Source organism: Acromyrmex echinatior, chromosome 17 (genome assembly GCF_024713525.1).
Source record: "Acromyrmex echinatior isolate Ae372 chromosome 17, ASM2471352v2, whole genome shotgun sequence".
Classification (NCBI taxonomy): Eukaryota; Metazoa; Arthropoda; class Insecta; order Hymenoptera; family Formicidae; genus Acromyrmex; species Acromyrmex echinatior.
In genome coordinates, this window is record NC_141868.1 from 4194086 (window position 1) to 4221270 (window position 27185).

Sequence of the window (27185 nt, forward strand, 5' to 3'; positions counted from 1 at the left end):
ACAATATATTGTAAGTACAATACATACAGTATGAACACTGGGGATCAATTCTGTATGTTGAAACGAGGGGGTCGATTCTGTATTTTTAAATAAGGTAAAAATTACAAAAGTGAGCAAATGTACTAGATGTTGACCAATGAAATTATTAGTATTCTAGTAAATTTGCTCACTTGTAATTTTTACCTCGTTTCAAGATACAGAATCGACCCCCAAGGTGAACATTACAAAAGTGAACAAATTTACTAGGTGTTGACTAATGAAATAATCAGGGAGTCGATTGTGTATCTTGAAATGAGATGAAAATTCCAAAAGTAAGCAAGTTCACTAGTTGACTAATTGAATTATGAATATTCTAGTGAATTTGCTCACTTTTATAATTTTCACCTCATTTCAAGATATAGAATCGATCCTTTAAACTTTTTATGTGGTCTTCAATTTTCATGCGCATGCATCGATTTTCGACCAGGAATATGACTGCCTTCAGTAAATTGAAATTGCAGGTTAGGTTAGGTTAGGTTGGCTGAGTATCTTCTTCTCATAAAATATAATTAACTCTTTCGCCTACAATATCGTGAGACTCGTGATAAGAAAATCAAGCCAAACATGAGTATCACGGGCGTTGTGGGCATGAATCGGACCACAGCCTAAAAGTTGACTTAAAGTCGACTTACAGTCGTCTTTAAAGTGGGACATTGTATGATTTAGAGACGTCTCCGAGTCGTCTAAAGTCGACTTATGGACGTCCATTTTTCAGACGTCTAGAAACTATAGTCGACTCAGAGTCGACTTAGAGTCAACTTTGTGCTGTTAGAGTGCATTTTGAAATCAATGCTTCAGATTGGCTGTCGCAATAAGCTTGCGATCGGCTTACGTAGAATGGGCTTTGTAATTATTTTTTAATAAAACTTAATTTTATTAATCTTTTGCCCTACTTTTCTATTACAAATTAAAAAAAAAATTAAGCTTCCCTAACAGCGCAAAGTCGATTCTGAGTCGACTATAGCTTCTAGACGTCTGTAAATCGACTTTAGACGACTTTAAATCAACTATTCTAGACTGTGGTCCGATTCATGCCCACAACGCTCATGAACAGCATTCATTCTTGTTTAATTATAGTTAAACAACAAATGATTCCACATTTAAGCTTTGTGAACGTAAATCTCACTAGACGTCCTAAAGTTGATATTGGAAGGACGTCTGTACAAAGTCGACTCATAGTCGATTCTAAAGGCCTGACTTAGCAAAGTCAACTTACAGTCGACATATCGACGTTTGTCGATCTGTTAGGGAGCGTTTATATTGGCCATAACCGTATGCCGTATGTCGTAATCTGTAAAAAATGACCAATGATCACTTTGAGTATTCCTTTCTTATAGTCGAATAGGAAAGGAATATTGTGATTAGTCAATTCTTGATAGATTATGGCATACAACTTAAGGTTAAGCCGGTTCTACATTAGTTGCAAGCTGATCGCAAGTTTGTTGCGATATTCAATCTGAAGCTTGCATTTTGAAATCAACGCTTTATATTGGCTGTCGCAATAAACTTGCGATCGGCTTGTAACTAATGTAGAACCGGCTTTACGGTCAACTTTAAAGCTTAATATTTCGGTTCGCGAAAGTATGATATTTTACTGCCGGATTCTTTCGTTTCATGCAAAGATACTACAAATGAGCATAATTTTATTAAAATTGAAGGTAAGAGGCATCTTTTAAATAATTATCCGAGAATTTTATGAATAATAAAATGATAAATATATATAAATGATAGCAAGCCTATATATAAAAACATTTTGTGTCATCATTATCTTTAATTAAGAATTTTTTTTTATGGAATTGTATTCATTTTCATCACACAAATCTAATACTTTTATGTAAACAATATGAGACACCATTTATCTTGCACTAAAACGTTTTTTATTCCTTGCCAGCATGCTTACACTCATCATCTGAATTGCACTAGGTCAGTTCTAGTGCAATACTTATGCAGGAATAGAAAAACTTTAGGCCACTGTTACGCCGATTTACGCCAGACTGACACAAACAGAATGCTCTGATTACAAGTCAGGATTACTTAGGACCACACCTGGATTCATCCTGCAATGACATCGATGAGATTTTTCATGGCGAAAAAATATTCTGATCGAGACCCTCCGAGCTAAATTGAATAAGTATGTTATAAAATATATTATATCTGATTTCTGAGAATGTATAATTTTTGGTTTTATATACGTATTGTTTAATGATAGCAATGGAGAACAATCTGGAGATTATCCTGCCTCATGTCTGTAACTGTGATAGTGTCTGAAGTATGGCCTCATTGCTACCAGTCATTGCTACCAATAGAAATCCAGATTCTAATTGATTTAATATATAGAAAGATAAAGCTAAATCAGCCTTATATGAGAGTTTTCTTGAAAAAATCTGAAGTAAGTTCTTTCAAATCATTCTTTAGCATTAATTGACATAAGTAATGTCAAAATTAATAATTATATGAATAGTATATATAGTGTAAATAATTTCAGTTATAATATGTCATTTATTCATATAGAATTATAAAACGAACTGAAAAGAGCAGAAAGAATAGAAAAGAACAGAAAGAAAAGAGAGAACAGAAAAAATCAATGAAAAAAGCTCTAAAAATAAAACCACAAGTACATGCGTCTGAGAAGAATATGGAAAAACCATTAGCTTCATCAATTCCTCAGTCTAGTAGTTAATCTATATTAATAATAGTCAACCTATATTAATATGTAGCCATGCCAGGCAAAGTCATCATTCAATACTTGAAGAAGACTAAAACTGAGAATCTATTGATTTTAATAGATGAAGTTGACAAGATTGGTAAACATGTAATTTGTGTAAACATATAAAGAAATAGATAAATATTTTTTTAAGATAGAAAATATTCAAAATATTTAAATAATTTAGAGAATATTCGAACCATTTAAAATTGTTTGGCATTTTTATAATATTTTTGATAAATGAGTTCTACATCATTTATAATATTATATTGTAGAAGACACCAACGAGATCTAGCATCTGTTCTTCTCGAAATGCTCAATCCAGAACAAAATGCAAACTTTCCGAATCACTATTTAGATGTAGGATGGGTAAGATCTTTTTATTTAAGATATCCCAGCAAACGAGAATTAGTTCAAATGGATTAAAATTTATTCAGATTTTCAGAAATACGGATTCATGAATATTAAAATGAATTTAATTATTGAATTTAATCATGTTAAAATGAATCATGAAATATCTTTCATGATAGTGACTATATGTGAAATAATCTTAACTATAAAAAAAAAATTTTTTAACTATAATGCAAATTTTAACTATAATGCCCGAAAGCAGACTTTTTGTAGCAACACCGTCGAACAATTCGGCAAACTTAATAGCGGAACGTTTATTGGAAAGTAACATACTTAAACCATATGGTATGTTTGTTTTCTACTGATTTCTTGATTATTACTAGAGTTTCTGATCTATTATAAAAATCTGACAAAATTTTTAACATAATTTCATACATTTGTTAATAAATAAATTAGTTAACAAAGAATTACCTTAAAAAGGATCAAATTATAAATTATTAAATAGGTTCCGTTTCTCTGTATTTGTTCATTGTATGTATATATATATATATATATATATATATATATATATATATATATATATATATATATATATTATACAATCCTAAAGAAGCTGTACAAGTATATCTCTATTTGTTAAAATTGTATAAATGTGGGTTTGTAAAATCAATATAATTACTTGTAATCATGATTAAGGGAAATTAAAAAATTCGTTACCTTTTAGGCCGTGCTGAAAAATTTGAAAATGTATAACGAGACATTAAATCAATACAAGTTACAGTGATAAATGTCACTGTAATGACAAGTTGTAGTAATAAAGCTATATGTGGTAGAGTTTGTGACAATTGTTGGGCAGCATATAAACCTGACTTTCTGTTACTTGATTAAAAACCTCTCACTCAATCATCTATATAAGATACAATCATTCACAAAAGCGCCGCAATCACCTAATCAAATTTTTTTCTCAATTATCTAGTCTTGATTATAATCAGAAGCAAACTCCATTAATTGTTGAAAGTATCAGCTATTGGGCAGACTCATATTGTAAAAAAAAATAAAAATAAAAATAAAAAGATTGTACATATAATATAAGATTGTAAATAAGTTTGTAATTTATTGCTATCATTTACTTTAAAAAGATTGTACAAATGCTTAAATTTAAATAAATAATGATCGTGTTCTAATATTCACTGCCAGTATTGAAAATCTATAATTATACATAATATTAACCATAGATTTTTTAAAATCTATAGTTTGAAAATCTATATTTATTAACTTCTGATCTATATCTATTAACTTCGCAATGTAACCTTACATAAACAGTCTTGAATAAAGTACATAAAGTAGATAATTATATTAAAAAACTAAAATGTTTGTTATTTATTTTATAATTTTCTTACATTTCTATAAAGTACAGATTAAAAAAATACTATTTCTTGAAATAACTTATAATTCAGATGAAGAATTGCAGATAAACTGCAATTTCGCATATGTCACATAGATATACATATTGAATTGAGATTTATCAAAAGTTACATTGGAGGAATAGTAATCAGATCATGTTTTAGCATCATAGACATAAGCCTTATGTAAATAATATTTACACTGGTCTCAATACAACACGCAAGTAGACTTATATTGACTTTCAAGGAAAGAGATCGTTTTTTCCGCTTTCAGTCGTCAGTACGCATCACTTGTGATATAAGCTATTATTTAATACATATTTCTATATATTGTATTTGTTCCTAACACGTTTCGGTTATTATCATGTCTATTCCGTTCAAATGAAAATGTTATAGAAAAGAATGATGAAGAAGAGCAAAGTATAGACTCAATTACCTTGAGACGTTGGTAAGTTTAGAATTTCTTTTTTATTATTTCTTGAAAATATACATCGACGAGCAGTAATAATGGACGGATATTATTTATCAGAATTAGACTCGTGTTTAGCTAGCGGATTATACGTTGATTTAGCTAGAAGATTATGCAACTGCGTTTTATATGTATGTTTATTATAATGTAAATGCGATTAGATAAATCTTCTTTATGCGGCATAATATTTTTATGCGGCAATGAAAATTTATGTTCGAAGACTCTTATTCTACAATTGTAAAACTAAAAAAAATACAAGAAGACATCCGTTAGTGTGTTGATTAAAATTCCCCAAAATTTTTGTATTTAAAACAAAATGAACATACATTCGGGCGTTGAAAAAAGAGAACACGAAGATTAAGAATAAGAAGTATACGAACAATACGGAAAGATTCAAGATTTTACGTTGAAATGTTCAATTGTCCACATAAACGTTTGTTTGTCACATAGCAAAAAAGTGATGTGATAGACAATAAGTTAAATTTACGTCAATACGAACATAGGTGAAGCGTATATGATTTTTTGAGAAATTTCCCTTTCCTGTATCTTCTATTAATTTTATAATAACAAGAAAAGACAGTTTTTTATCTTTCTAACACAGCACAAGATCAGTTGATTCAATATTATTATGAAAAGTGTGTTATTCGGCCTGATACATGAGAAATAAAACTTGAGCAGAAATCGAATTACCATTGGAAAATCTCAAAAATATAAGAGAACTTAAAAAAATCTATGATCTCTATTTGCTAATTTCTTACAGTTCTTATGTTCTTCCGTATAGGCATAGATCTTTTCGAATTTTAGCGCGATTTGCAACTTTTCAGTTAAAGCGAAATTCCGACAATCATCACTTATTATTGCTCTTCTCACGAAACGAGATCCTTTAACTACTTTCCTAATTAATCATTGATTTGTACTTATGGTAATATATATTTAATAAAAATTGTAATTATTTTAATCGAAGGCTTTTGCTGAGAACGAGCGTCGATTATGAGAATTATGGTATTTATGATATAAATAAAAAACATCCGATAGAAGTGGATATTATGTTCAAAACAGCAATAAAGTTATTGATTGCTAATATTTCAAATAAGGTTGTTTTGGTTACTGAAGACGGAGAGGTATATGAGAACAATTTATATATTAGGTGTTGGAATTAATTCGTAGCGTTTTACAAGTGATGGGAAGTACTTTCATTAATGTATTTTTTAATGCTCATGTGAAATAAATAAGATTCTTTCATTAAAAACGCTACGAATTAATTCCAACACCTAATATTATAATAAAAACATTTCATATTAAATTACTAGAATCATCGACGAGAAACTATTAAAGACCATCAAGCCTGAGAAAATTTTCAGCGGTATAAAAAGGCCAAAAGATAATTGAAGGACGCTGATTTTAACGACAATTAATATAAATTTGCAATTATTAATATAAATATTTGGCTCATACATTATGAAATTCATGATTTTTTTATTACATAAATGTTCCATAAATAAATATGCATACTTATAAAGCTATAATATCCTATTTATTGCAGAAAAATTACAATTTTTCTTTGTAATTATCATCTCTGTTGATAATAAACTTTGACGCTGAAATCATTTTAAAAAATAATGGAGTATTATTAAATTATAAATGTATAATTACGTTTACTAAATCAATAAATCATAAAATTAATACAATGTTATCAGTTTTTAACTCTTAATTATTTCAATATTCACAAGGACGCAAACTCCCGTAAGAACGTCGGTCTTTAATATTATTTCGTCGGTGTTAATGAAATTTTTTGACGTTTAGGAATTACATTATAGAGTAGAGTGTAATGTATTCGGAGTGTAAAAAAAGATTGTAATTTTTATCTTTTAACAAATAAAATACATAGAAATGAAAAAAAAGATTGTCTTATAAAGTAAATTTTGTCTTTATAAAAAAATCTTTATTAGAAAAAACAGTAAAATTATAACGTGTGTCACTAACTGTGTATGTATACATTCTTTATAGAATCTAATAATCCCATAAAGGAAAAATGAGTATATTTAATATGTTAATATATATGTTGATATATCATTAAATGTGTTAATTTATATACATTTAAATACATATAATGTTAATTTTTAATATATTTTCTGCATTATGTTATGTTTTTTATCATTCTGGGAAAAAATTATATATATGGACATATTTTATATAATTATATATAAAATATCTCAATTTTTTATATAATTATGTAGAATTTTTTAACTTTATGAAACATTTTTTTCTCGTGATGTACATATAATAAGTACATAACGTTTTATAATATAAAGTTATAAAAAATCAAAACTTTTTACATTTAACATATTGAAGCTCATTGAATTGACAATATAATGTTGTGAGTATACTAAATATATGCTTAATTCTATATTAATTTTTGAGTTGTATTTTATATTATTTTACTTTATGATATGAATATAACGTAACTAAATTCATTGAATCAATATGCAGGGCGGTCCCATAAAATAATGAAATTGAAAATTTTGAATATTTTAATTGTTTTGATGAAATAAAAAGGTACTTTAGATGAAAGTGAAATAATTTCGAGAACATTGTGTACTTTTCGGTCACGTTATTTTTTTTGAGTAGAGGCACCATGAAAATATGAAGAACTTCAAATTTTTTAATGAAATTTATTAAATACAATATGATTTCATAATTATTCTATGAATAAAAATACTAAGACAGAGATATCAGATATTTCATACTCTATTGCAACACAATTTAATATGAAATATTAAATAATTTGTAAATTATTAATTATATAATAATCGCACCTAAATACTTTTATAATCAGAATAATAAAGTAATGAATCAATTTGTGTAAAGAAGATACATTATTGTTTAAAAAAATATAAGGCAAAACGGCCTTATTAATTTTAAAAGTAAGCAATTGTGTTTCTATTACAAAATTGATCCTACTCATTATATTCTATCCACGCAAGTTTTATGCAAGTTATATAGAATAATTAGAGGAATCATATTATGATTCAGACAAAAAAATCAATTACAGAAAGAAGTGATCTATTTTTAGAGCACTCACTTAGGAAAAAAACGTGATCAAAATACGTCAATCTCGAAATCCAATTTCACCTGAAAAATTTCTTCGTATTATTAAGAAAAAGTGAAATATTCAAGAATTTCAATTGATTCAAGAAGATAACATTCTGTGTAATGTTAATTTAACTGAATAAATCGATGATCACATTATCTGTTTAAAAGAAACATGTATGGCAAGATACTAGTGCAAAACCTACATTCAATTCTACAGACAATGTGATTGAAAATGAAATTATTGCAAATCTTCAAGAGCTCTCAAAATTTATACGTTATACTTCCTATAATGTTGATTGGAGCAACACAAGAATTGTAAAAGCTGCAGCTAACACGATTAATTTTCTCACTTTGACTGATGATGACAAAGTAAAGTGTTACGACGATATTATCATAAATGCATTTTTTAATAATAATAATTTAATAATAATAATTATTAACTATACAGACATCACTTAGATATATTATATTTATTTAATTTAGCTATATTACATAAATGTTTGGATTGATGGAAAAAGTTGCAGTATATATCAAATAGACATTAAAGAGAAGATTACATGCATGAGTTGCGGAAATAATTTTTATGTAATAGTTACCGATAACTACAAAACGTATAGTTGGGATATAAATAAGTGTGGGAAATCGGGTTCGGGTGCTTCCCAAACTTTAGGTGAATTAACTATCATAAAAGAGCCACGTGAAATAGCTGCATTTGCAGGCAAAACAATTGGTAATTTTTTTTATACACATTCCAAAAAATGTAAAGATATATACATGAAGAATTTATAGCTGCAAGCAATGTAGAATAATCTAATCTATTTAATCTTAATGTTTAGTTAAGGTAGCCTGTGGAATTGATCATACACTCGCTCTAACCGATAAAGGGAAAGTCTACGGCTGGGGTTCGAACACTTATAGACAATTGAATCTGAATAACAGAATTGACCTAATTTCATCTCCTATCAAGGTGAATAATTTGCTTCTGTAATTGTATTGAGACAAACAGGATACAGAAAAGCGTAAAATAAATCAGAGAATTTTTTGATCAACAGATAATCATAGATAATGTAAAAAAAGTATCGGACATCGCTGTCATTGATTACAAAAGCTTTGTCAAGTCTAGCATGGGACATATCTACATGTGGGGCTTTATTTTTAATGTACCAATTAAAAAACTTGTCTGTGAATATACGAACGCATTTGACATATGTGACTCGATGATAGCTCATTCACCAATGTCCGTGGCCTGTGAATTCATAAATGAAGAATTTCACATATTAAATGATTTGAAAACTGCATTCAACGATCAGGTTAGACTTTATTCTATGTGTTTATTTGTTTCTCGAATTCAATATTGCCAATGAAATACCATAAGGATTGCAGTACGATTTATTTTTACAATTTAGTTTTGAATCCTTAAATGATGTCAAAAAATTTCGAACTCTTTCAACTGATGGCATGTTAAAAATCGTAAGCAAGCCATTAGTGCTTGCAATCCAAAAATGCTTACAATCCGGAATGGATTGACTGTAATAGTTCTATTTTGTTTCTTTGGTAAAGACTTAGCGTATTTTTCAATAGCTCTCGTTTTGGTATCTTAAATGTGTGTATCTTTCTTTTTATTATACTATACATTTTTTTATTGCGTAATGAAAGGAAAGATTTGGTGATTATATAATACGCATCTTTAATAATTAATTCGTATTTCCTGTCTCCAAAGTCAACGAGTGATCTCACGATAGTAATCGAAAAACAAACAATTTATGTTCACAAGGCTATTCTGAAGATTCGTTCTATATATTTTGAAAATATGTTTCGCGCTAATTGCATTGAAAGCAAACAAAGGTACATATTTATAAAAAAAAGTGTATATTTTTTAAAGAACCTTTGTTATTTGATTATCATTGTAATATTTCTACATATTTTTCAGCATTATCGAGATTCATTATTACAGATACGTTGTTTACAAAACATTTTTAGAATATTTATATACCGGTAGAATCAATCTATCATCTTTTGAGGACCTGTTAGGTGAGTTTGAGTTAAACGTACCGCATATTACATCTGCAATTTGCGATTAAATATCTCGTCGTTGCAGATCTTTTGCAACTGGCAGATGAAGTCTGCCTGAAAAATCTCCAGATAAATTGTACAGGAACAATAAAAAAAACAATTACTGTATCAAATGTCATACACTTTTTTAATCTTATCAATAAAATGGCGGAACATTACAAGGAGGTAACTAATAGAATTTTTTTTTCTATTATGGATTTTTTTCTTTTCTGAGACAAAAGAAAGTATTGCAGAATTTATAATACATATAACATATAATAAATATGAGATTTATGTATTAATCCAATTGGGTTTGTTTTCCATTTTTCTTTCTGTCTCAGCAAAATATTCTTCCCTTTAAAATTTCTATACGCGAATCTTTTACTTCACACGAATATCACTTTTTAACGCAGAATTCATTAGCTCTAAAAATGTATTTTTGTATTAAATGTTTTGTAATTCATTTATATATGTAGTATTTATTCTTTAGGAATTGATGAATTATTGCTTCAACTTCTATTTTAAAAACATGACGAAAGTAATACGGACAGAAGATTTTCAACAATTGGATGCCGCAACAACGGCTATGTTTATAGATAAAGGGAGAGATTTTTATTTATCAAGAATTAATAGATCTGATTTAAAATAATATATTTCTTGCTTTAGAGAGGAGAAGCATAGAAGGATATTATTTTGTGAAAACGATTTATTATTTTCGTTGAAACAATTATTACACGTATTATTCGATTTATAAAAAATGACTAATAATTGTAAATAAATTATAAATACAAAAGGAAAAAAAATCAATTTAGTATTGTGATTAAATTATTTTAAATAAATTATATTTAAATATTGTTGACGTAAATGAAAAATAAATAATGAGTAGTGATTATTGAAAACACAAAATATACAATTGTTGTATGGATTTTAGATTTAAGAATCAATTGAGTATTCCTTCACGTAAAATACTAAGAAAATTTTCATCGAAGAATCAGTTAAGTACTCGAGCAATCCATCGATAATATACGAAATATATACATATATCTATACATACACTCATCAACAAAATTATCGCATAGGTAAATTTGTATTAAAATTTCGAATAAATTCAAATAAGGGTAACTCCGCGAAAAATGATCTCATTTAAAAGTTTCCTTTTTCATTTTCAAGATTAAAGTTTCATTTCAAAGATTAAAGTCCGCACTTTACGAAGTTTCCAATGAATTTTGAATTTATCCTTACCTCTGTGATTAAAGGTATTTTCTTTTAAGAAATTTGCATAGCGCTTGTCTCATTCTATGCTACTGAGTGGAGTATATTTTTTTCGTAATGATAATCATGGTAAAGTCTGGACTTTTCTTTTACAAATTAAAAAAAAATTAATCTTTGTACGATTTTTTTTCGAAGAGATACAATGCATCAAACTTACCTATGCATTTTATTCAATTACCGCCAGTATTAGCATATATTACCCTATAGGCATCACGGAGAGGTTGCTGTTCGGATTTTGCGAATCGTGTATTGTGTGTGTGTGTCTTTAAAATTGTGTACTTTCTCCTCATCTTCGGATGATTTCTTGTAAACGTGCATGCATATTGATTCGAGCTCTAATTGAAACTTGAAGAGTATGAGTTGTTTCTCATATTCGATGTAATGCTGCTTCCAGTGCACTAAATTTCCTCTTTGCCAAAATCGTATCATACTGAAAAGAATCCTCATTATAAATATAAAAATTATGAAAAATTACACGAGAAAAGGAAAAGAGTGCAGTTTATAGTGCTGTAAAAAATTTAACTTTATAATTTCTAAGTTATGAGTTAAGTAAAAAGTGGTGCAATTTTGGCAACCTTACCGTATGTATATATACAGGGTGGTCCATCTGAAATATCTCGCTTATTTATGATGATATAAAAAAATATTTCAAATGAAAGTAGAGTTGTAAAAATACCGTCAAATTCAATTTTATAATTATTTATGATAAAATTACGGCAAAATGGTAATTTATTGGTAATTTTGGCTATATTTTTTGTCTTTATAGTCTTATGTATTATACATATACGCTGTATTTCCGTATTTACGTATAGAATAAAACAACATTCTTTTAATATCCTTAATAGGAATCGCTGATAGAATAACAGGGCTATTGACTAAATCTAAACATATTATTTAATCGTAACAAAATATGTCTCTATGACACATAGATGACTCATCCTTAAGTGTGTGGCTACTTGTCGCGTTAGGTCGGCGACTGATAGTGTTGATCGCGGTATTATTGGATTATCTAAAAAGTATCCGCGGTTTTTTGTCACTAGATGTGTGTTGATGGTCATATATCTAGTGACAAAGTACCGCGGATACTTTTTAGATGACCCAATATAAACGTATATCAATTGTCCACATTACTAAGTGGCTAATTAAAAATAATATAATTTTATTGGTGAAGCAGTGAAAAATTATTAGGAACAGGCCGATGAGTGATGTGTGCAAGTGGGCCATTCTCGTGGTAAATCGTCCCTGATTTGGCATCCTTGCCTTAAACGTTGTCAATTGTCTAATTATTATATCAATATAAAGTATCAAAATGAAAATTTAATGTTAAACAAAGTGTTTTTAACTTAATGACTAAATGTTCTTAAATTATTGTACTTTATTTATCTATTTTTTAAAATTATTATTTCACCAGCTTCAAAAAATTACCAAATAATACAGCATAATTTACTGGGTAAGTTATTATCAAATTTGATCATTTTCATCTCGAAATGAAAGTGAAACCGTCATGAGGGGCATTTTGGTCACGTTATTTTTTTCTAGATGGAGACGCCAAAAAGATATGAAGGTCATCTCTACTTTTTAAAATGGAATTATATGACATTTTTTTTACACAATATGATTCCTTTAATTATAATTATTCCTCTAATTATAATTATAATTATTCTGCATATAAAAGTATCGAGGTAGTGATATTAAAAGATAATAAATCAATAGTTTACAAGATATTTTACACTTTATTCTGATACATATTAATATAAAATGTTAAATAATTCGTAAACTAGTAACTTTTTGATAATCATACCTTAATACTTTTATAAACAGAATAATGAAATGAAAGTTGGTGGAAAGAAATTTATTTAGCATTTTATGTCGATATGTGTCAGAATAAAGTGTAAAATATCTCGTAAATTGTTGGTTTTTCGACATCACTACCTTAATATATAGAATAATTAGAGGAATTGTGTAACAAAAATTATACAATTCCATTTGAAAAAGTAGAGATAACTTTTATATCTTTTTGGCGCCTCCTAGAAAAAAGATAATATGATCAAAATACGTCTCTCTCGAAAGTTCTACTTCCATTCGAAATTTTTTTTTATATCCTCAAAAATAAGCGAGCATTTCAGATGATCGATTTAAATGGATCAGCTTGTGCATTTATATGCACAGCAACGTGTTGAAAAATTTAACAACACGAGCGCATCCTGTGTGGAGAGTTATTAATCTTAATTGGTGACAATGGGAAAGTTCCATTTGACCACGTAGCGATTAGAATCACTCACAACTTAGAGCACTGATTTATTATTTTAAAGTTGGTATAGGTCATAAAAGCTAATTTCTAATATAAATAACTCGAATATCTAACTCATATTCTAACATCATGAATACAAACCCTAAGTAGATAATATTTATACTGGTCTCTCAATAACACAAAGGTAAATTTATATTAATTTTCAAGGAAAGTGTTCGTTTTTTTCCGATTTCAATTTGTTCAATTTCAGTACGCATCACTTGTGAAATAAGATATCGTTCAAAAGGTATTTAACAAATATTTCTACAAATTGTATTTAGTGTAACGTATCCATCGTTATCATGTCTATTTCGCTCAAATTTGACAAAAACTTTATGATAGAGAAACAGCAAAATATAGACTTAATCAATTTCAAACGTTGGTAAGTTTAAAGTTTCTTTTTCTTATTTTTTAAATATACATCGACGAATAATTTTGAAATAATAATAAACGGATATTAATGATCCAGAATTAGACTCATATTTTTGTACGTTGATTTAGCCAAAAGATTATCCGGCATATTACATGTGCCTTTATAATATAAATTCTTCTTTGTGCATATTTTTATGCGATAATGAAAATTTATGTGTAAAGACTCTTAGTCCGGAGAGAACGCGAAGATTGAAAGTAAGAAGTACAAGCAACATCCAAGATTGTAATTCGATTGTTCACGTAGGCATCGAGAACATGCAGACAATAAAAGCAATCCAACGTAATACCCAATAACATTCCTCGCGAAGTAAAAAAGTGATGTGATAATTATCATATTTAACTTAAATTTATTATACTTTTTGCATCTATGAGCATAGGTAAAGCGTATAAGATTTCTTGAGAAATTTTCCTTTCTTCTATTTTTTTAAATTTTATAATATCAAGAAAAGATAGCAGTTTGTCTTTGTAAAATGGCACACAGAATCGCGATCGTTAGTATCAATTACAAAAAGTGTATCATTATACGATCGAATCTTATGGTCATAGTACAAGAAAACATGATTAACAAAGCTTGAGCAAAAACCAAATCATAGTTGAAAAATTTCAAGAGGACTTAAAAAATTTTAGATTTTTTTTTGCTAATTTCTTACAGTTCTTACGTCCTTTCATACGCAATAGTTATCATTCTTTTCACATTTATTTTAGCTCAATCTGCAATGTTTTCAATAAACTAAAATTCCGACAACCATCACTTATTGTTCTTCACACAAAACGAGCTATATTAATTACTTTCCTAATTAATCATTTATTTGTATTTACAGCAATATATATTTAATAACAATTGTAATTATTTTTATCCAAGGCTTGCACTGCAATCGTGCATCGACTATAAGAACGTTAGTGGTTATATAGATACAGACCACCATCCGACACTAGTGGATATTATGTTCAAAAAAAAAATAAAGATGTTGATTGCCAATACTATTAATAAGGGCAGTGCTTCTTTGGTTACTCAAGACGTTGAGGTACATGAACAATTTATATATCGTAATAAAAATTGACATTTTATATTTTACTAGAATGAGTCTTCGCTGAATTTTTGTGACATTAAAAATTACATCATAGAGTAGTGTATAAAGTACAGAGTGAAAAGAAAATTATAATTTTTTATCTCTTAATAAATAAAATATATGGAAATGAAAAAAAATCAAATTGTTTTATAAGGTAAATTTTGCCTTTATAAAAATATTTTTATTAGAAAAAAATAGTAAAACTCATGACATGTATCATTAACTATGTACATATCCTTTATAAAAGCAATAATCATATAAAGGAAAAATGAGTATATTTTATATATTTACAACGTTAACATACATGCCAAATACATTTAATACGTTAATTTTTTATATGTTTATTATATCATGCTGTTTTTTGTCATGTGTATATAATAAGTGCATAATGTTTTACAATATGAAGTTATAAGAGGTTAAAATTTATTTTTCATATTTAATGTATTAAACAAGCTCATAGTATTGACAACAATTTTGTAAGTTTACTAAATGTATGATCAACTCTCTATTAATTTTTGGTTACTTTCCCTTATAGAAATTTAATACTAATACTGGTCGCAATTAATTATTTATTTTAAGTATTCTAAGTACTGTTAACAGCACATTTAATACTAAAAATAAGTGATTAATTGATCAGTTTTTGTATTAGATTTTTATAAGGGTTTACATTACATTAGATTATTTTATGATATTAATTGTATGTAACTAAATTCATTGAATCTAATCCATATAAAGAACGATGCACTGAAATTGAAATTTTTTTATATTTCAATTGTTTTTTATGAAACAAAAAAACGTTTCATATGAAAGTGGAAGAGTAATTAAAAGAAGAACGTACTTTTTGGTTACGTTAATTTTTCTTAGGTAGAAGCACCAAAGATTTAAAGAACTTTATTTTTTTTAACGAAATTATGATTTTTTAAATATAATATGATATAATATAATTGTTCTACATATTAAGGAAAACTTAAGTTTAGTCTTATGAAGTAAGAATAAGAAGACTTAACTAAGATAAATGTCCCAATTAATGACAACCGTGACTGTTTTTCTTAATAAATCAATTAATATAAATCAATGGGTGTTGTATGTTCATTCTAAAAAATGTGTTAAATTGTGTTAAATGTGTTCAAAATTGTATATGTTATTTATTATAACGAATTTTGAATAAAATTAAATGCTTTTGTAAACGCTAAAATATTATAATTGTAAGCATATTATCAATGATGACAACAAATTTAACAGATGCTCACTAACATCTTGTAAGGCGACGACTATATCGACAGTCTTTTCGTCGAATGATTTTAATTATTATTAAACTAAAAGGAAATAAAAATAAGCACCCAAAATTAAATAGATATTAAAAACATTGTGAATAATAACTGAAAATGTCATAAAAATACATACTTTAATTAATGCATGTTAATTAATGCATCATTAATCGGTACTCAAGTTTTGTTTATTTTTATTACTGACATTTTAAACAAATATCATATAAAATAATAAAAATGTTCCTATTATTAAATGAAATATGTAATTTATAAATATCAATTATTATTAAATTAAGAAACAATATTAATATTGTAACTTACACTCTTACAGAATTTAAAAAATATACAAATATGAGTTTCTGTCTATGAATTGTCTTACATAAGTTAATAATAGGGACACTCATGATTTTCTACCAATTTGTGATAGCCGGTGCAGTTCCTAACCTAAAACGGCAGTATATTTTAATTAAATTGTTTAATTTCAACATTTTAATCAAATTAACAACATATTGAGTACAAATAGTGGCAATTTATAGATACGATTAAAAATAATTTAAATTAAATATAAGATTATTTAACTGGATGTCGGTAATAAGGACGTTCCTTTGTCTATACGACGTGTCAATATTAGGGATGTTATATGTTTACATCACCTATCAATGATATGGATCATAATGTGCGTCATAAATTGGAATAATTTCGAATACATGTCATTAAATAGTATAAAAAGAACGTTTATAAACGTAATAAATAAATTAAGAATTCCTAAGAAAATAAAAAAAATTATGTTATCGTAATCTTAAATGTCCAAACTTTTAAAAAAAAATATCATGTACTTATTGTAACATACGTAGCGACAATTTATTAATTCTCTTTTGCCACAAGTTACTTTATCACTAATTGGGACATTTAAATAGCATAAGGAGAAAAAAGTTAGTTACAGAAAATATCCTCTACATTACTAGATTCGTTGAACGGAAAAACTTGCAACATTTTGTCGTCATATTGAGCATTCATACAATGAATGCAAAAAGTATTCGTACAGAGGAAATATTTAAAAGAAAACTTTATTTTTAAAAAGTAAATATTATCCAGCGAGAAATGATTCATCGAATTGATGTCGACTCGATATAAATACGATGATTTCAACATCGATGATTCAACGTTTAATTGACGATCATTTCTTGTTGCATAATTAATAATTTATTCATAAAGAATAAAATGGACTGTATGTTTCTTAAAATTATATATATCAAAAAGATGTGTAATTATATAAAATATATCATTCGAAAAATAAGTGAAAATTAAAAATTGTATTGTTTGAATGCTCAAAAAGTATTCGTACAGACGAGAAATTTAGTTTCTAAAATTAGGAATACATACGAAGCTCGTTCGTTTATGTTAGAATAAAATGTATACAATTCATTATATAAAATATTTATTGTATACAATTGCTAATTAATATTTATTTTCTACAAAGATTTTTTTTTATAAAAAACAATTTTTCTTGTACGAATACTTTTTACACTCATTTGCACCTGAATACTTTTAAAAACAGAATAATAAAGAGAATCAATTTATGTGAAAAGAACACATAATTGCTTTAAAAAATATGAAATTAAACGATTAATTTTAGAAATAAGCAATTACGTTTTCATTACACCAAATGATCCCACATATTATATTTTGTTCATATAAGTTTTATATGTAGAATAATTAGAAGAATCATATTATGTAAAAAAATCATGTTATTTTATTTACTGTAGTGGAAATGACCTTTATATTTTTTTAGCGTTACTACCTAGAAAAAAATGTGATCGAAGTATGTATCTCTCGAAACAGTTCCAATTTCATTTGAAAAATTTCTTCGTATTATTAAGGAAAAATAAAATATTCAAGGATTTCAATTTAAAAAAATAACATCTTGTATAATTGATTTAACTGAATAAATCACGTTATCTTTTTAAAAGAAATATGTATGGGACAATATAACTGCAAAAATTACATTCATTCGTGAAGTTCAATCTTTAGTCAATGATAATGAAGATCTAGTTGGGACAAATTATAATATGCTCTCACATATATATTATACTTCCCATGTAAAAGCTGCAACTAACAGTTTTAATTTTCTCGCTTTGACTGATGATGGCAAAGTAAAGTATTACGACGATATCATCATGAATACATTAGTAATGATAATTATTAACTTTAATTAGATGTATTTATTTAATTTAGATATATTATACAAAAGTTTGGAGCGGAGGACAAAAATGCAGTATGCATCAAATAAATATTAAAGAAAAGATTACAAGTATGAGCTGCGGAAAAAAATTTTTTGTGGTAGTTACGAATAACTGCAAAGTGTTCAGTTGGGGTCTAATTTTGTCTGAGGAATTGAATCCTTCTACCAGTTCTCCCCACACCTCAAAAGAAATTTTTTTAATAGAAGAGCCACGTGAAATAGCTGCATTTACAGGCAAAACAATTGGTAATTTTCTTTAAAACATATTCCTAAAAATGTAAAGATGTATACATGAAGAATTTATGTCTGCAAGTATTGTAGAATAACCTAATTTATCTTAATGTTTAGTCAAGATAGCTTGTGGGAATGATTATACTCTTGCTCTAAATGATAAAGGGAAACTCTACGGCTGGGGTTCAAACCCTAATGGACTATTGTATCTGAATTACAGCGAAAACATTTTGTTTCCTATCATGGTAAATGATTTGTTTCTATAATTGTATTGTGACAAACAGGAAACAGAAAAGCGTAAAATAAATTAGAGAATTTTTTGATCAACAGATGAACATAGATAATGTAAAAAAAGTATCGGACATCGCTGTTATTGATTACAATAATTTTGTTAAGTCTAGCAAGGATGGACTTGTATACGCATGGGGTTTTATTTTTAACATACCATTTCAAAAATCAATCGCTTGTGAATATACGAACGCGTTTGACATATCCGACTCGATGATAGCTCATTCACCAATGTCCGTGGTCTATGAATTTATAAATGAAGAATTTCACATATTAAATGATTTAGAAACTGCATTCAACGATCAGGTTAGACTCTATTCAGTGTGTTTATTAGTTTTTCTCGAATTCAGTATTTCCAATGAATGTCCATAAGAATTGCAATACGATTTATTTTTACAATTTAGTTTTGAATCTTTAAAAGATGTTAAAAATTTTCTCTTTCAATTGATGGCGTGTTGAAAATCGCAAGTAAGCCATTAATTGAAAATGCTTACAATCCGACATTGATTATACTGATTATCCTAATTCTATTTTATCTCCTTGGTAAAGTCTTAGCGTATTTTTCAATAACATTCTGTCGTTTCGTGATTTGATATCTTAACCCTCAGTACCTACATTTCAAAAAAGTCCCTACCGGATATTTAACCTTTTTCTTTTGTTAGTAACATTTCTTTTGTTGGTAGCATTTTCTTTTGCTTTTATCTCAGATTGTAGTGCATCGATTTTAATTAATTTTTTTTTTCTATTGTTTGAAGACTAAGAAAAAGAATTTTTGAGTTAGAAAGTCTAAAATGTCATAGCACAAAAAATATTTTGCAAAAAGTAAAAAGGGATCGGAAAAAAAACATTTGATCTATCGAGAGAGTTACGCTCTTTACGAATATTGAGGGTTAAATGTCTTCCTTTTTATTACATTTTTTTCGTAACAAAAGGAAAGATTTAGTGATTACATATTACACATGTCAACTTTAATAATTAATTCGTGTTTCCTTTCTCTAAAGTCAACAAGTGATCTCACGATAATGGTCGAGAAACAATCAATTTATGTTCACAAAGTTATCCTGAAGATTCGTTCTACATATTTTAGAAATATGTTCCAAACTAATTATGTTGAAAATAGTCAAAGGTACATTTTTACAAAAAAAGTATATTTAAAAAAAATCCTTTTTTGTTTGATTTTTTTGTGATATTTTAATATATTTTTCTTGACAGAGTCATCGTGAATAATTATTATAGGTATGTCATTTATAAAAAATTTTTAGAATATTTATATACCGGTGAGATCAATCTATCATCTTTTGAAAACCTATTAGGTGAGTTTGAGTTAAACGTGCCGAATATTACATATGTATTCGACTAAAGTATCTCTTTGTTGCAGATCTTTTGCAATTGGCAGATTTATTATGCGAGAAAAATCTCCAAATGGATTGTATACGAAAAATAAAAAAAACAATTAATGTATCGAACGTCATGTACCTTTTTAAGCTTATCAACGACATGAACGAAGAACATCACAAGAAGGTAACTGATAGTATTGTTTTTTTGTTTTTATTATGGATTTTTCTTTCTATTGTAAGACAAAAATATTGCAGAATTTATAATTAACGTATTAATCCAATTGGGATATGTTTTCCATTTTTCTCTTTCTATCCTGGTATAAAATAATCTTCCCTTTAAAATTCCTAGACGCGAATCTTTTACTTTATAAACAAATGTATCTTCCATTCTGAAGCTCAAAGCCGGGACTAGGTATTTCACCCGAGGCAAAATAAAAAAATGCGCTCCTTAGTAAAAAATATTTCTTTATGATTTGTGAAATGTAACTGTACAACACATTTCCTCTCGTAAAAGAATCAAAGAGATTTTGAAAATAAATGTAAAAGAAAAATATCCGTGTCTCGCGAAGTTTTATCAAATCAATCGTTGACGATTTATATGCATTCGTTTATGATATTTGCTTCATATTGGCTTTTTACAATTGTTTTAAATTACATAATAATTTTTTAAAATCAATAATTGACGATTTTGCATATAAAATTATGCGATGAGTCCGAATACAAAAAAAATAACTGAGAATTATTATTTTTTTACATATTTTCAAATTTTTGTATAATAATAATAATAATAGAATTATAATTATAATTATTATAAGAATTGGTCATTTGAGTTGCCGTTTATAGAATTCCGATTTTGTATTACGAATAATAGACCAGTATTCACCAAGCATGTGTCCGATGTCTTTTCCTTTAAAACGTTTCTCAATGTCTTGAAAACGTTCATCATGTTCATCACTGAATTCATCCAAATTTGGTGGCAAAAAATCCAAATGTTTGTGAAGAAAGTGTATTTTGAGCGACATATTAACTTTCTCACATTGCATGAAAAGCCAAAATTATTTTAACGATTTTTTTATAATTTTGTCTTTTTTATTACCGAGAAAATTTTTAGTATCAGTCAGTACCGAGACACGGAAATGCTTTCCTAACATTTACTTTTAGAACATCTCTTTAAATTTTTTATGGGAAGAAACCTGTACTGTACAGTACCTGTACAGTATTTAAAAAGACATTTGATGATACTTAAAAATTGTTAATGATTTGATTAAAAGAATACCGAGACACGGGCACTTTTTTTACATTTACTTTCAAAATCTTTTTGGTTTTTTCATGAAAAGAAAAAAAAATCGATTTTTGTCGTACTGTGTAATAACAAATATTAATTAATAGTAATTAATAATATATATATTTATTAATTAAATGTATATATTAATATTAATTTAATTTCAATCACATGTATAGGAGAGGAGTTATATTCTATAAAGTTTACATATATATTACAAATGAAACAGTTACTAAAATCACAATAATATTTTTCGTGTTTTGATAAACGCGAAATTATCAATTATTATATCAAAATCTATATTGCCTTTCATTTTCTAGTTCATTTTGAATTGAAAAATTTTCTGTATTTTCCTGTATTTGATAACACATGTCCACAGAAAAAAAGTACCATTCTGAGGTAAAGACCCAGCTTTTGTATTTTGAGTCGCTGAATATGAATCCGACATAAAAATCGGACCATCCAGAGTAAATTTTCTATCTAGAGCGAAAAAATAAGTCAAAAACTTCGAAATCTCTGCTTTTATTGTTATATTCTAAGATCATTGGCAAATAATTTTTGATTAAACCTAAATCATATGTTTCCCGAGTTGACAATTAGATGCAACTATAGTGATACATAAGTGAAATATCTACAAGTATCTGCTGCCATGGAGGATGATGGAGATGATGACAACTGTTCCGAACAACAGCCCCGTATAGAATGATTCATTTTCTGATCCACCATGTTAATGAACCCAACGAAGGCGTGCTGCCTTACAGGGAGGCAATAAGACCTCATACAACACAGAAAGATTGCAGAATCATTGCAGAATGATTTCACTAAAACATTGCAATATTGTATGGTGGTTGCGAAATCATTGCTGCAACGTTGCTGAATCATTGTGCAAAATTCCAACAATGTTAAGATATCCGCTGTTTGTTATATTGCAACAAAACGTTCCAGCAATTGTAATGTATTTGGATAAATTTTTTACGAAGACTCTAAAATGAAAACAATTTCTAAACATATATCTCACTAACTTTAATTTTTCTACCAATCGCATTTATAGAGATATGTGCTTTCCAAAAGCAATTTTTTATGATAAAATCATAAAATATTCTAATAAATATAATATTAATTCTGAAGGATTAATTTATTCGTAAGGATAAAGCACATGTATGTGTGTCCCGAACAAATTACAAATATTATCCATATTAATATAATAATACAGTCGCTTGATAAGTTAATCGCAGTGATTCTATTTAATTCGAAACCATTCCGAGTCAATTGAAATCGATTAAAAAATGACGGTATGAAATTTATCAATAAAATTTGGGCGCCAGTTTATTAATACGTTCACATGAGGCATAAATACATAATTCATCATATAATTAATATTTCGATAAATCGTTTTCAGCAACTTAATTGTTTATCGTCTTATCTGATAATTATGCATTGATTGTATCCAAATTCGATATTATACAATTTTTTGATTTCATATTTAAAATAAATATAAAACGTAACTAATGAAATGGCCGTCAAATAATAGAGCAATAAATTTTTTATTTAAATATAAAATGAAATATATTAATTATTATATCATAAAAAAGGCTTAAATTAAAAGACTACTACATAAATACTGTAAAAGGTCATATTTTTATATTATTATTATTATTGTAACAATTAAAGAATTACAGTTTTGCAATGTTTGTGGAATATTACAAGCATATTATTGATTGACATTTTGTAGGCATATTGATAATTGACATTTCTGTAATATCTCTGCAATGTTACATTGTAATCTGCAATATTGCAACATTGCAGAGCTATATTGCTTCAATCTTCTGTGCTGTATAGGAGTGAGGGTAAAGCCGTAATGTGATCAATAACATTTAAAGACAAAAGAGTGCGGAAACGCGCATGAACATAAATCGATCTTTTTTAAATATTCACAGATACAACGGTAGAGATGTGATGTACGGGCAGTTATTGTGTCTGATGGCTGCTTGCCTGAAAATTTGTCTGTGGTGTAACTCCTCGGGAATTATTATAAATTTAACCTGTGTCTGTAATGTAAGGCACTCAGAATTCATCGCTTATGCAAGAGATGTAGAGAACGTAAATAGCGTTTGTTGCCATCTTCTCCATCAATTGAGATTCAAAGATTGCTTTTTGAAGTAGCGTATTAGTATTTTAGAGCTTTCAGTACAGTATTTTTTGACGGTTGGTAAGTATTTCTTAACTTGAGAAACATATGGTCTATGTTTAATCAAAAGTTTTTTTGCCAATAGTCTTAAAATATATTAATAAAAGCAGCGATTTCGAGGTTTTCGATCCATTTTTTCGCTCTGAACATTTACCCTAGATGGTTCTATTTTAATGTCAGATTCGGCGATTCAAAATACATAAGAATAGCTTGGACTCCATCCCATTACATGGTACTTTTTTAGGCATGTGTAATTTTTCTCAACTTAATGACGACCTTAAACAATTTTTTATTAACTTCAATTTAATGTATTAGCATCAAGTGGATCGTAATTCAAAATCACTGTTAATGAATTAGAATATGTACGAAATTAAATTGCTATTTTCCCTTTAAATTGTTTATATGAAGTAAATGCCTCACTCGCTACACCCGGCTCTGTTGAAGCTATTCAGCTGCTAATATCACTTTTAAGATACAGTCAACGCGATGCTACGAATGCTTTAAATAAATGAATGTTTTGATTGATCAATTTGTAAAATTCTTTTTTCTAATTGGTTAACCAAACGCTTCAAAACATTTGTAATGAGACTTTAACCATAGCCTTACATAGAATTCATAATGGTAAATACTTTAAAACGTTGCATATTCATCTCGCTAAATAATTGAGTATTTATAAATCGTTAATATCTCATAACTAAGAAAAAAAATACGTTCATTATAAGAATGTAAAGTGGATTAATATGCCACCTATGGGGCATGTTAAGCATCCTCGAAAGATAAATTGAAGATAATTTTTTAATGAGATTATATGTGATTAAAAAATTAATGTGATTAAAACTTGAAAGGATTATGTATATTAATTAAATTTTTATTAATAGTGTAATAATTTGTAATAATAACTCTCTCTTTTTAAATGCTTATTAATTAACAAAATTAGAAAATCTTTACTTTTTATAATAATAATTAAACGTAAAATATATATTTAATCGTTAAAATAAAAAGTATCGATAAAGATAGATTTCATTTGAGCAGTTGAGTTTATAAGATTTATTACGGATACTGGATCCGACAAGCCCCAAATTGGTGTTGAAATACTTATTTATAACCGAAAAACCGTAAATAAAATAGCAACTTGAATATTAAAGTTAAAAAATACCATAATAACTTCCAAAAACACATTTGATTGTTATTAATAGCTTTAATTACAACGCAAACCAAAAAGAGTAACTAATAATTTTATTAATCTAATAACTAATCTATTAATTTTACTTTTGATATACGAAAATGTAAAAACACACGTTTTTGGCTATTGACAGCCAGATACAAATTATTGTATTAAGGCACAGTAATCTCTTTCTTTGTGTTACTTACGCAAGCATAGACGTATCTATATATATTTTGATTATTTAAATATTTGCATTTAATCAACTTGCCCTTATGCGCAATTAGCCCCGCTCTATCCTACATGTTTTTAAATTCACTTATATGTGTAGCTTCTATTTTTTAGGAATTGATGAAATATTGCTTCGACTTCTATTTTAAAAACATGATGACTGTAAACTGGACAGAAGGTTTTGAAACATTGGATGTCGAAACAAAGGCTATGTTAATAGATAAAGGGAGGACCTTTTTTTCATCAAAAATTAGTTCTGGTTATTTAGAATAATATATTTCTTAGTTTAGAGGAAAAAAGAATATAATGGACTTTGTTCTGTGAAAACGATTTACTCTCATAATCGAAACCATTATTGCATGTGTTATTTAATTAATAAAAAAATGATGAAAAAATGAGTAAATGAATAACAAATACAAAAGGACAAAAATTAATTTAAGTTGTAAATAAATCATTTCAATTAAATCATGTTGAAATACTGTCATCATGTTGAATTTCGTAAATAAAAAATAAATAAATAATAAATAGTGATTATTCAAAATGATAAGATATACAATTGTTACATGAATTTTAAGATTCAATAGAGTATTTCTTCATACAAATTCTTGAGAAAATTCTCATCGAACTGCCACATCAAGTGGTCGAGCATTATATATCCAGATAACAAAATATTAGCAGGATGTCGATAGACTGGTATGACAGCGGATTTGATGAGAAGATGTTGGCAGACTGATCGTAACTGATGTCTCAGTCTGCTTCTGTTCTGCTGGCAAAACCTTAATATTCTATGCAAATAAACTATATTAATGTTCTGGCAGCAGAAATTGAGTAGTCAATGGAATATTTCTTCACAGAAATTCTTGAGAAAATTCTCAATCGAACTGCCATGTCAAGTGGTCGAACATTCCGTCAAAAATATATCCAGATAACAAAATGTTAGCAGGATAGTCGACAGACTGGTAGCAGATTTAATTAGAAGATGTTAGCAGACTGATGTCTCAATCTTCTGCTGACAGAATCTGTTAATATTCTATGCAAATAAACTGGCAGCAGAAATTAAGCAGAACTTGCTGATAGCAGATTGCGAACCAGAATCTGTTGACATAACTTGACAGCAGATTGGCAACAGAAATCGAGCAAGTCCTGCACTAAATTCCAGGAATGTCCGGACATAAAATGTACTTGATCATATTTGTATAAATAGGACTACTAAAATTAAATTTGAGGCATACTAAAATCAAATATGGTTATATTTAGGTTACTAATTTTTGGGCTTTGGTGGGATTTTCACTTAAAAATCTATTTTGTATGTCTGTAATTTCAAGTAATTAAGAATTTATCCGGAATTTACTATTACATTATATCTTTTTGTTTGGAAATACATACTAATGGTTCAAACCAGGATTTTCATTTTTAATATGTTTAATCTATTTAATGTATTGCATAATAAAAGTTATTTCCACTTGGAAATCTATTATTAATAAATTCCGAAAATAATTCGGAAATCCAGATAGCATATAGAGTACAAGAGCAATATATTAAGAAATCCACAGCTCATAGCAATCAGTCCTTCTGCGTCTATCCACTTATTCTAGATTTTCACTTCATATATAAATTCCATGTATTAACGATTTAAGGTGCCAATTCGATAAATGTCACACAAAATCGGAAGATTTACCCTTTCAAAACTTTATCCAATCCTTGGCACTGTTATTGGCTCTCGTCTTTAGTTTTTTGCTCGATTTAAGTATATAGGAAGTGGCTACGTTCAGTAAAGAAAA

The 27185-nt window shown here is 27.6% G+C and overlaps 2 protein-coding genes across 3 annotated transcripts; both read left to right on the forward strand.

Moving 5' to 3' along the window:
• The first annotated feature begins 22 nt into the window (after positions 1 to 22).
• On the forward strand, positions 23 to 10735 carry LOC105151711 (RCC1 and BTB domain-containing protein 1-like). Of its 2 annotated transcripts, XM_087415234.1 has the most exons (11): positions 23 to 1697; positions 1931 to 2170; positions 2249 to 2428; positions 2551 to 2843; positions 3019 to 4945; positions 5931 to 6087; positions 8543 to 8789; positions 8896 to 9026; positions 9112 to 9369; positions 10158 to 10297; positions 10602 to 10735. In XM_087415234.1, exons 6-10 carry the CDS (start codon positions 6013 to 6015, stop codon positions 10188 to 10190), a joined length of 744 nt encoding a protein of 247 aa, XP_087271360.1. In that variant the 5' UTR covers positions 23 to 1697; positions 1931 to 2170; positions 2249 to 2428; positions 2551 to 2843; positions 3019 to 4945; positions 5931 to 6012; the 3' UTR covers positions 10191 to 10297; positions 10602 to 10735. The 2 variants fall into 2 exon arrangements, with proteins under 2 accessions (XP_087271360.1, XP_087271361.1); XM_087415235.1 differs by lacking the exons at positions 10158 to 10297; positions 10602 to 10735 and adding an exon at positions 9466 to 9904.
• A 2155-nt stretch (positions 10736 to 12890) lies between these two features.
• LOC105151890 (RCC1 and BTB domain-containing protein 1) lies at positions 12891 to 26230 on the forward strand. The gene is made up of 9 exons (XM_087415230.1): positions 12891 to 14055; positions 14968 to 15130; positions 18679 to 18931; positions 19034 to 19161; positions 19247 to 19510; positions 20206 to 20330; positions 20417 to 20517; positions 20583 to 20725; positions 25519 to 26230. The coding sequence occupies exons 1-9, from the start codon at positions 13976 to 13978 to the stop codon at positions 25675 to 25677; spliced, it is 1416 nt and encodes a 471-aa protein (XP_087271356.1). The 5' UTR covers positions 12891 to 13975; the 3' UTR covers positions 25678 to 26230.
• Positions 26231 to 27185: the final 955 nt, after the last annotated feature.